Source organism: Anoplopoma fimbria, chromosome 11, assembly GCF_027596085.1.
Source record: "Anoplopoma fimbria isolate UVic2021 breed Golden Eagle Sablefish chromosome 11, Afim_UVic_2022, whole genome shotgun sequence".
Lineage (NCBI taxonomy): Eukaryota > Metazoa > Chordata > Actinopteri > Perciformes > Anoplopomatidae > Anoplopoma > Anoplopoma fimbria.
Window position 1 is genome coordinate 22,207,241 of NC_072459.1, and position 11,510 is coordinate 22,218,750.

Consider the following 11,510-nt stretch of genomic DNA (forward strand, 5'->3'; position numbering starts at 1 on the left):
CACATGGAAAGCTCTACAAATTAACTCAAGTAAACTCAACCAGAAATTGTGAGTTGATAATAAATTCATCCACATATTTGTGTCAAGGTGGACAATAAACAGCCGAGTAGGATTACAAAGTGACCAAAGTGATGTGATGTCAATTCAAAATAAATAACAATAAACTGAGTCAGTTGTCCCCACATGTTGCAATCCTTACATACAGCCTACACTTAATGAAGACTAGTGTACGCAAACTAATTAGCAAGCGAGCAGAGAAGTGGACATAATTAACTAAAAGTATCTGAAACAGATGAAATAGTTAGTTTTGGATAAAGAGTTGATATTGTTATAAAAGCAATGAATAAACAGTTGGATTTAGTAAAAGATAATCAGTTGAAATAGTCAAAGTGATGGTCCAACCAAACCAGTCGCAAATAAATTGAATGAAAATAAATGTTGTAATCATGTCTACCTTTATATAATTAACTGTTTTAAATAAGATCCAGTCTATAATCCAGCCAGAGGAACTATGACTCAGACTCAGGTTGGCATTTACAATTATTGTCTTTATTGAGAACGTAAAGCACAGAAACACCCATTTCAGCAAGCCCCCCGTAAATCTGACATATCCGTTTCCCTTTTATTTTATTTTTTTATTACAAAACATGTACATCTAACAGTGTCTCACTCTAAGAAATACACGCCGTAGTTATAAAAGAAACATCCACGGTACATTGGCGACATACAGCGTGATCAAACTACCAAAACAACCTTCATGGTATGAATGCTGCCTCTGCAGATCTACTCTGGCGGGCGGATTTGTTTTCTGAGTATTAAACCTCTGCTCAGGTATTAAACATACCTCTGCATTGTTGTTATCATACCCAAATCCCTTGGATCAGGGCCTGTAATCTTTGTTAGAAAGCTACATTCATTATTATCATTACTCTGCGTGACCCTCTCCGCTATCATAGACCTTATGACATGTAGACTGCACGATACGGCATCACAACAGTGAGATCTGCTTTGAACAACTGACTAACGCACAGATTAAAAGCCACCTAGATGATTGAGAAGAGAAGCGGGGTTTGGAGGAGTACTGGTGCAGTTACAATGTGTTTACAATACTGTCATGAAAAAAGTCCTCTGGTTACTGACGACGTGTGTGATTCATGCACAAGCGTTGACGCTATTAAGACTTTAACAGCCTCATATCAAAATGTCAGGGATGCGTTTAACTGAGCCTTACAAAGCAAATAAAATACCTGACTTTTGATATTAAAAAATAACTCAGTTTTGTGCAGCCATTATGAGATATAATCAATATATTTATTATTGAAGTCAGAGCCCTTGCATAATTGAGGATGCTGCCTTTATTGGTCATATTTTCTTTTAAAATCCTGGCTATTTAAGTTGTTTAAATAAATAAACAAACAGGGATTTATTGGAAGTGTTGCAAGCTTGTCAGTCTATCTTATACTCGATGAAGTGTTATTTAAAACCATAGAGATTAGATTAGATGTAGAATGTGAAGATAATGATAATGCCAGTATGTCTGTGGTAAGGTTAGTTAGAGGAGCGAGGTTACAACTCTGTTGCAAGAGATAGATTAGGGTCTAGACAATGATCTCTAAATATATTGCCACCTCCAACACTCCCCTCTACAAGCCGCTCCCGCTCCCTCCACGTCGTCCACGATGACGGAGCGCTTGCGCAGCACAGAGTTCCCCTTCCTGCCGCTCCTGGCCTGCAGGGGCAGCTTGGTCTGGCACGGGGCGCGGTACTGAGGCAGGCCGCTCTTGGTGGTGTCCAGCTCCTCCGGGTCGTCCTGCTGGGCCCTGAGGGCAGCCATCACGTCTTTGTCTGAGGGGCTGAGGGTCAGGCAGCCGCAGGGCCGACCGCCGCCGCCGCCGCCCTCCGCTCCGACCTCGCCGGCCTCTCCGGCATCCTCCGGCTCATCCTCCACTGTCATGAAGGCGTCCCCCCACAGGCTCTCGCAGAGGTCCCTGCCGTGCTGGTACATCTAAAGGCACACAAACACACAGTACAAATACACAAGTATTACCAGTACTTAAAGTATCAAAAGTAAGAGCAATCATTATGCAGAGCAGTGTTAAATTATACAGCCGTCAATGTCCCAAAGAATATATATTGTTGTACAGTCTTGCACTTTAAGTAATTCTGTGCCTCGGTCTAGTGGCTAGAGTCTCTTTGTGGTCTATTTGTGTCTTTGCAGCTGTTTTGCATCTTGCACTTGCTAGTAGTTGCCTCTTTGTAGTCATTTTTCTTCTTCTTGTAGTTGTATTGTGTCCCTTTGTTGTTGTTTGGTCATTTTCTGTAGTTGTTATGCATCTCTTTGAAGTTACTCTGTGTCTCTTTGTAGTAAATTTGTGTCTCTTTGTGGTTGTTTGTTCCATTTTTGTGGTCGTTTTGCATCTCTTTGTAGTTGTTAAGCATCTCTTTGTAGTTACTATCTGTCACTTTATAGTAAGTTTGTGTCACTTTGTGGCTGAATAGTATCTCTTTGTAGTTTGATTTGTGTCTCTTTGTAGTTGTTATGCACCTGTTTTTAGTTACTTTGTGTCTCTTTGTATTAAGTTTGTGTCTCTTTGTGGTTGTTTTGCCCCTTCTCATAATCTATTTGTGGTCTCTTTGTCTCTTTGCAGCTGTTTTGTATCTCTTTGTAGTTGTTTTGGTCTCTATGTAGTGTTTTTTAGTATCTTTGTGGTCGTTTTACGCTCTTTTGTGGTCCTTCTGTGTCTCTTTGTGGTTATTTTGAGTGTCTTCCTGGTTGGTATGTGTGTTTTGAGTAAATTTTTGTTGGCGAAGGCCAAGGGGGGCCTGACACTTTTGGCCCAGGGTCTATGCCCGGTAGACCCGTTCAGTAATCCATATGTGCCTGAAATGACCCGCTCCCTGTACATTATCCCTTACATAATCAATTGGTAACTATAGCTGTACATGGTGGAGTAAAAAGTACATTATATCCCCCCAAAATGCACTGAAGTAGAAGTATAAAGTAGTTTAAATTTGAGAGACACTGAGGTACTTTCCACCACAGATAATTATTTGAGTCAGGAGAGCTCTTTCGTAACGGCTTTTGAGGTGATCTTATTTTTTTCAACATTCATGAAATATTGCATTTCTTAGCTTTTGAGCATTCATCGGAATAATTGATTTTGGCCTATTATGGCAGCGCCGGCCTTGAAAACAAAAACCCTCTGCTAGGTGTTAAAGTGGGCTGTAGGAAGCGGCTTTTGTCTGCCTCCCTGCCTCACTCACTCCACCTCACCTTGTCTCCACCAGCCTTGAGAGCAAGACACGATGACCTTGAAAAAGCTCACACTGGTATCTGAAAGAATTTATCCCTTCGGCGTCTTTACGAAAATTCTGTCAAGCCCAGCAGAGTAGACGGACAGATCTAAACTAATCTGAAAGGTCACTTTTGGTCCCTTTTGTGTTTGCTATCTGACATGAAATTCATTACAGCGCTCAGTCTTTATAAATTTATACTTTGAGGCAAAACTCCAATTACTGCTGACATTGGCTTTATGGTTTCTGGAGCATGAAAAATTATGCTCCTCTCTAATACGGTAAAACACGCGGATTAAAAAGGGATTGTGCATAACGCAGCAAGAAAACAAATCACAATTCAACATTTAAGCTGTTTAATGTAAACGGCGCAAGCCTGCAAACTTCGAAAATAGTTGGGGGAACTAATTAGTGAAGTTCCAGTGACACACACATTGTGTTGTTTTTGTGTTTTATCTCTTTACCGTCGTCAGTAAGACGTGCTGCCAAGTCTACAGCTCATTTTGTGCCCCACCTAACTTCCACTATATCTTATTTTCTTGCTTATGGCTTTCCTCACTGTTTGTTTGCCTCTCTTCTTCTCCCTGTTTTCTCTTAAGTACACCCCCACCCCAACGTCTGCTTCCTTTCATCCACCTGTCGGTTGGGGGGATTAAGACTGAGTCACACAGAGAGCTCAGAGAAGAAAAAGCTGTAATATATTTACCGTGTTCGAAGGACAAAGAGGATGGCGGCTATTTCTCTCCACTACATATACTCTCTGCCTGACGCTGAGGTCTTATCGCAGCGACCTCATAATACACAAGGGGCTACGCACACACACACAAACACACTTTTCTGTCCTTCCCCAGGCAGACGTGGTTTGCTGCCAAAGCTAATTCAGTACAAGCACAAGTGGCTCTAGACGACATGGTGTGATCGAATAACTGAGATACTGAAATTTCCCCGGGCTCTATCCTGTCCTTCCCATCCTTATCTTATTCATTTCTGCCCTTCTCTGTCCGATAGCTACGATGTAACACCTGGTGTTAAAAGGAAAGAAAGAGAAAAGAGAAAAAAGAGGACTTAAATCTGTGACACTGACTGAGGATACATTTTTCTAATAGCTTGCGTCTTTTTCAATGACTCTTTTGGCCTGGGGTCAAGATTAGAATTACAGAGAGGTCAGTTTGATTATGTAACACCAGCTGAGCAGAAATTATCCAGCTTCGCAAACAAATGACTACAGTAATGGATATATTAGACAGTACACACATTTAAAATTACCCTCAAATAATAATATGGAAGCCAGGTCAATGTTAAACAGATTTTTAAACAAAATACAATTGGTAGACGTGATTATAGTGTAATGTCAACCTTTAAGTTATGGATTAAAGACCTTAGAGAATTTTTGTTTATCCATTTTTTTTTTCTATTGTATTTTTTCATGTCTTATAAAATGTATTTACCATTTTTGTCTCATTGAACTTATATAACTTGTCTGTGTATATGTAATAGATTATGTTTGGTATCTATGATTTATTGCATTTTATGTGATTTTGGACGCCAATAAAAAGGCCCTGACACGACGTAACGACGTGCCTTTTTCACTGGCGCCTGGGCTGTTTATCTCGATGTCAACCCAAATCGCAAATTTGTTACCCCTTCATCATCTGTACTTCTTCCCATACTACAGCTGAGTACCCATTAAGTATCTAATTGGTACCCTGTAATTACACAATATTTTCACAGCAGTTTGCAGGATGTAATATGATGAATGTCCCCTTCCTAAAACCATTAATTCACTACATCTGATCCGCAGATGCCGCTCTAGATGTGTTTTGTGCCAGCGCCTGGCACGGACATGGCCGCTCTTTGCAGATGTAACCTCATTCCCACAAAACCCGGAGCTGAGAGAGTGTCTAATGCCCAGAAAAATCAGACCTTGGCTGGCAAATAATGTTACCAATGAGTACAAAGACAGAGTGAGACAGAGTGCCAGAGGGATTTTTGTATGCAGTGGATGTGTGTGTGTGTGTATGCCTATGTGTGCCTTTAAATGCATTGGCTTGTTTCTATGCAAATTGACACCTACTGCAGTCAGCATTTACAAATCCTCACTGTATCTGCACATATTTATTCTGCAACACACACACACACATAGACGCCTTCATTTCGTTCCTGTCTCTCAGGTGAACTTTTCAGGAACTGGGAATCTGCCAAGGATTTTCATGTGGATTTTCTCGCTCATAGTAAATGTGTGGATTAAGCCATTTGAATGTAAAGCTTAATAATCTCTAAATTCAGAGTTGTGAGAGGTTTTCGTCACAGAGATTGTCAGCGCATGTTGACAGTTTTGCTTCCCTGTGCAGCACATCGCAGCCCTGAGGTGGACTAAATCGCTGCAAGCTCAGACGGCGAGAAGGGCCGACAGAAAACGAGAGAAAAAACAAAATTAAGCTTTACTGCTGTGACCTCCATAAAAAAAAAAAAAAACTGTTGCAAGAGGAGGGCACTTGTTGCAGTCTCTCAAAGAGGGCTCGTTCTTTTGTATGTCCTGAATGCAGTGACTCATTTCTTTGTATTCGGGAGCTGTTTAAAACACTCTTGTTTTCAGAGCTACTTAAATTCGTCGGAGCCTCTTTTTTTGTGGTCCATTAGTGGCGCCCTACAGGAAAAATGGGCCGATACAAACGCAAAAAAAAGCCCCAACACCCTCTGACGATACATTCTCTCTCACGCTTACTACAAATCGGTCATTTCCAGTAATCATCCACCACAGAGCCCTTCTAATAGGTCTGCTGTCTGAGGCTGTGTTCATTTGTTGGTGGAGAGAGAGAGATGATGGAGGAAAGAAAGAGAGACAATGGATGGATGGATGGATGGATGGATGGATGGAGTGTCATGGCATGTGGTGTGTGACGGTTAGTTGCACCAGCCCCTCGGTCACTCTGCCTCTTTTTAAATCACCCAGCTGGCCTCTGCCCGCTGAAGCAGGACCGAACCGTTTCACGCTTCAGCCCACAGTGCCGGCCTCTGCGCCGTTAACCCTTCGCTTACCGCACACTCTCTTGACCACCAGCACACAGTCGGTATCTGACCATCTACCTGCAGCACATGGCTGCAATGACATGCCTCGACGAATTCAAGTGGGAATTCAAACCTCTGACACCTCCTTTACTTTTTCTCAGCTAAGGCGTGATCGCACTCTGCTCATATTATGCATCTGTTTATGTTCTACAGCAGCCTTTATATTGAAAGTTCTATATATAACTGTGTGACAAGACTAAATCACTGCATAATCGAGGCTTTAGCTGATCTTTGTTTAACATGCTAACTTTGCTAGTTAGCGCAAATATAAAGAACGGCTGAGGTTGATAGAATAGTTGCTAGTTTTGCTGGTATTTGGTCATAAACCAAAAGTATTGGTCAATACAAAAAAATTATGAAATTTTGACCAGGTGATGACAGAACTAGATGAAAAGTTGAGGGATCACAAAATGTATTACAATTTATCCTCAAGGAAACTTATTTGCTAATTCATCCAAGAGTTGTTAAGATATTTCAGTCTGGATATTACCACCCATAATGCCATGCCATAATGCCATGCCAAACACACTGATGTCTGATTTCTACTGATGGGAAAGAAAAAAAAAACTAAACAACAACACAAAGACCTAGGTTATGTAAGTAGTCAATGACAGATGTGCCAGATCAGAGCTTACCTGCTGATACTGAACACATGTTCCGGTGCAGTTCTGTCCTCTGGGGTCTCTGGCCCAGTTACGAGCACACGTCATGTCCATCCTGCAGGCATCAAACCTGAAGGAAAGATGTGTAAATTATTTGAAATGGCAATACATTAAACTTTAATTCTCTCATTTGAGTATTGTCTCATGTTGTGTACCAGAGAACTGAGGAATCCCCTGGCTGTTACACACAATACGCTGTTTATTGGACACTCTGTCTCAGCATGGATGGCACAGTATGCTAAGCCGGGGTAGTCATCTGGCTCTTGACAGCCTTATAGGTGAAGGGGGACTGATGCGACAGATTTTGATTTAGATGCGTTGGGCAATGCGCTTGGCAGACTCACCAATCACGGCAGAAGCTGTGGCAGAGCGGCACGGCCTGGATGTAGGAGCGGCGGTGGGGGTGAGGCCAACGCGCGGCATCGGGGGAGCAGCGGTAAAAACACGACACACGCTTCAGGAAGCCTTCGCACCTGAGGAGAGAGAGGGGAGCAGTTAGTACTAACATGAGGACATCTGTAATTAAACCTTGACACGACATATTAGTTTATATTGGTATTGTTTTTCTGTCTTATATATTGTGTGTGTGTCTTCATTTGAACTACTATCAAATGGCATGTTACATTGTTCATTTGACAGAATTTTAAAATCTCATAGTAATTTTCTATTGGGGGTTTATATATTTTACTGAATATCACTGTGGAGAAAAAGATTTTACACCGAAGCTAATCAAACCTGGAATAAAAAAAATGGCCTCTTTGAGGCAATGGAAACGGTAACTATAAAAACATAAACAGTTGCCGGTTTATACATCTAGCAGATAGAAAGCATTGTTAGCATTTATTTGCTCTTGTTTTTCTGGCGAACAAAAAAACATAAGGCCATATTCACTCCCCATTTAGCTCTGTTTTTGGTCTCCACCAGGGAAATATCTGGCCTTTAAATGCTAAATGCTCCAGGGTGTTTACCAATTAACGTTAGTTGTTAACTTTGTCTGTTAGCTGTTTGGTTCAGGGTAGGAAGACTGTTGCAGATTTTTTTGAACTTTTTTCTTAAAAAAGACGAGACTCCAAGAGTAAAGCTGCTAGCCATAAACCCAAAACAATGAGCTGAAAGAGACTTTAATAACTTACTTATCGTACGTTACACTGACATGATCTCGATCAATTTCACGTTATCGAATTATCGTAAGAAAAATTGATATGAACTCAATAATTTAAATGAACACGATTTCGTACATTGTTATGTTTTTGACTTATTGTACGATGTATTGACATGAAATTACTTTTTACAATATCAACTTATCGCACGATATATGGATGTTACATTCAACATTGTTACGTCACCAAGTTATTGTATGATATATGGCCATGACCTCAATCATTTTTGCTGACCTCGATATTGCCCTTTCTGTTTACATAGGTGTTTATTTCCTGAAAAAAACAAAAAAGTTATCATGACAGGCCTACTGCTGATCATTTATCCTTTTGTGTGTTCCGTCATTACGAGCGGCACCTTCCCACAAACAAGTAGCCAACTGATCCATTGTTATTATAAAAACATTGGTAAGAGGAGCTTTAAGATAAGAGTGGTGTCTGCTGGATTAGACTTACTCAGAGCTCAGAGGCCCACACTTGTCCCAGGGTTCGTTCTTATTGCTAGCAGAGGGCACATGGGAAATATCCTGGATGTCCTCCTCTGTGCAGCAGCTATCTGTAAGCAACAAGGACAGGAAAGCATTTACATTACATTACATTACATTGCATTACATTACAGTCATTTAGCAGACGCTTTTATCCAAAGCGACTTACAGTCAGCAGTATATTACATATCATTCACCCATTCACACACTGATGACAGGCTACCATCAAGGTGCCACCATCAGACTCTAACTAACATTCATGCAACATCCAGTCCACACCGATTTGCAGCCAGTTGTCTGTCACTAGAGTCACTTTGACATTTCTTATCACAGGTTGTCTTTACACCATTTAAACATGCACTCACTGTCAGCATACAGCCCGCACTCCGACAGGTGTGGCTCCGGGCCGGGCGTGGCCTTGTGCTTGCCGTCTTGGAGACACACGCCCTCCGAGCGGGTTCCACCAATCAGCGCAGCCGCCAAACATGCGCAAACCAATAGCAGAGGGAGGGAGGTGACACCCATCTCTGCAGCCGCACACTGGGTCTGGGGAAAGAGTTCAGCACATTGGACAGCGGCAGACAAAAAAAGACTACATATGCGCACCTGAATCTCAAGCAATCAAAGACAATTTGTTTGATATAGTCTAATATAATGCGCATAAATGACATGCACAGACTAATTATTCTTGATGATGCCTGTAAAATGAAATGCATTGGTTTTAAAATCGTTAATAACAGCTATTCTCTCGGCTCCTAGTTTCAGTCATCTTGGCATATGTTAAGCATTTCAGCTTTACTTCCACCCTGAAGCCCTTTTGCTTTCTCGCCTCGCAGGTTTCCATGAATCGTTGTGGTACCTGGACCTGGTGCCTCCTGCTGTGAGCCGACTGACACCCACTGCTACTACTTCCATTATTATTATTAGTCACATTACTATCCCTATTTTCATGGCTATAATTCTACTGTAATAATTGCTGCTGTTATTATAAGTAGTCTTATTATATGAATCATTTATGTCATATACATTGAATGTGTTGTATCTCTGTTATGCTGCTCATTCTGTACACATGACATCTATTGCATTCTGTCCATCCTGGGAGAAGGATCCCTCCTCTGTCGTTCTCCCAGAGGTTTCTTCCTTTTTTCTCCCTGTTAAAGGGGTTTTTAGGGGAGTTTTTCCTGTGAATGTGAGGGAAGGACAGAGGATGTGAGGGTCTAAGGACAGAGGATGTGAGGGTGTAAGGACAGAGGATGTGAGGGTGTAAGGACAGAGGATGTGAGGGTGTAAGGACAGAGGATGTGAGGGTGTAAGGACAGAGGATGTGAGGGTGTAAGGACAGAGGATGTGAGGATGTGAGAAGGACAGAGGATGTGAGGGTGTAAGGACAGAGGATGTGAGGGTCTAAGGACAGAGGATGTGAGGGTCTAAGGACAGAGGATGTGAGGGTCTAAGGACAGAGGATGTAACATGTGCACAGATTGTAAAGCCCTCTGAGGCAAATTTGTAATTTGTGATTCTGGGCTATACAAAATAAACTGAATTGAATTGAATTGAATATGTGTGTGTGTGTGTGTGTGTGTGTGTGTGTGTGTGTGTGTGTGTGTGTGTGTGTGTGTGTGTGTGTGTGTGTGTGTGTGTGTGTGTGTGTGTGTGTGTGTGTGTGTGTGTGTGACTTAGACATCGCTCTGCATGTGGTGACCTAGTAGACAGGTTGAGCCTAATTAGGTGAGACTGAGGCACAGTGCTGAGATGGATGACATGCGTAGTTGTTTAATCCGATGTGTAGCCCACATAACACGAATTAGACAAATCTGTTGGACATAGCCACATGGCCCTGTTTTTAAGATATGCAGTCAAAAAAAACAAAATTTTAAAAAAGCTGAAAATGTGGGAAACTCTGGCACATTAGTGTTTACTCTCACCTTCAGGTTTGAACATTATATACTAGCCTACTCACTTGTAAAAGAAAAAAAAATGTTTGTCGCAGTTTTTCCAACAGCAAACAATAGGCTGTCTTAAATCTGAAGCCACTACCCTAATATTGAAAATAAAAATAAATGAAAAATAAAGCAACTTAACACTAAAACTGTAGGTATCAGTCGACATCAGCTCTACACAGAACACATTAAAAGGAAAGCAGCCTATATAATTGACAACATATTAGGAGCATCATAACAAAAGCTGCAACTTTAAATCACACAGTGGGGGGTCCAGTGTTTCCTATGAGTCTGTGGTGCTCCTTAGTGAGTTTACATTGACCTCTAGGTACTTTATGGTATTTTTTTGCTTCATCTGCTATAGCAGGGCATATTCTTAATTCAATGCCCATCCTTTTTTATTTTTACTCTAAGATGACGACGACCTGTCGAATGGGATCTTGCTCCATCTCACGCAGTTTGGATCGTTGTGTTGGTGTTTGTACCTGTCGGTGGGGATGAAGGATGCTCCGTCCGGATTAGTTCCTGCTGTTGTTATGCTTCTCCGTCGGTGAGTGTTTTTCTCCGGTGTGTTGCTGTGGATCCTGGTTGCGGTGCTCGGTGCTCGGTTCTCGGTCTCCTCTCTCTCTCTCTCTGTCTCCTCTCTGTCTCTGTGCTGTGATCTCTGCTTCCTGGGGGCCGCTGCTCCACTGTGCCACCGGTTTATATGAAGGACATTTCAGCCCCTTCCACCAGGCTCACCCCTCCCTCAGCCCCATGCTGGGAAGTCCTCCCCCTCTCTCTCTCTCTCTCTCTCTCTCTCTCTCTCTCTCTCTCTCTCTCTCCCCCCTCCCTCCCTCTCATGCACGCACACAGAGTCCTTCTTAATCTCCCAATGAGACGTTTACCAAATCCTCCTTGTTG

At 42.0% G+C, this 11,510-nt stretch overlaps 1 protein-coding gene across 1 annotated transcript; it reads right to left on the minus strand.

Moving 5' to 3' along the window:
• Window positions 1–533: 533 nt before the first annotated feature.
• On the minus strand, window positions 534–11,283 carry rtbdn (retbindin). The gene is made up of 6 exons (XM_054607944.1): window positions 11,093–11,283; window positions 9,033–9,213; window positions 8,639–8,738; window positions 7,370–7,498; window positions 6,999–7,095; window positions 534–2,005 (listed from the first exon to the last, which is right to left on the minus strand). Exons 2-6 carry the CDS (start codon window positions 9,190–9,192, stop codon window positions 1,613–1,615), a joined length of 879 nt encoding a protein of 292 aa, XP_054463919.1. The 5' UTR covers window positions 9,193–9,213; window positions 11,093–11,283; the 3' UTR covers window positions 534–1,612.
• Window positions 11,284–11,510: the final 227 nt, after the last annotated feature.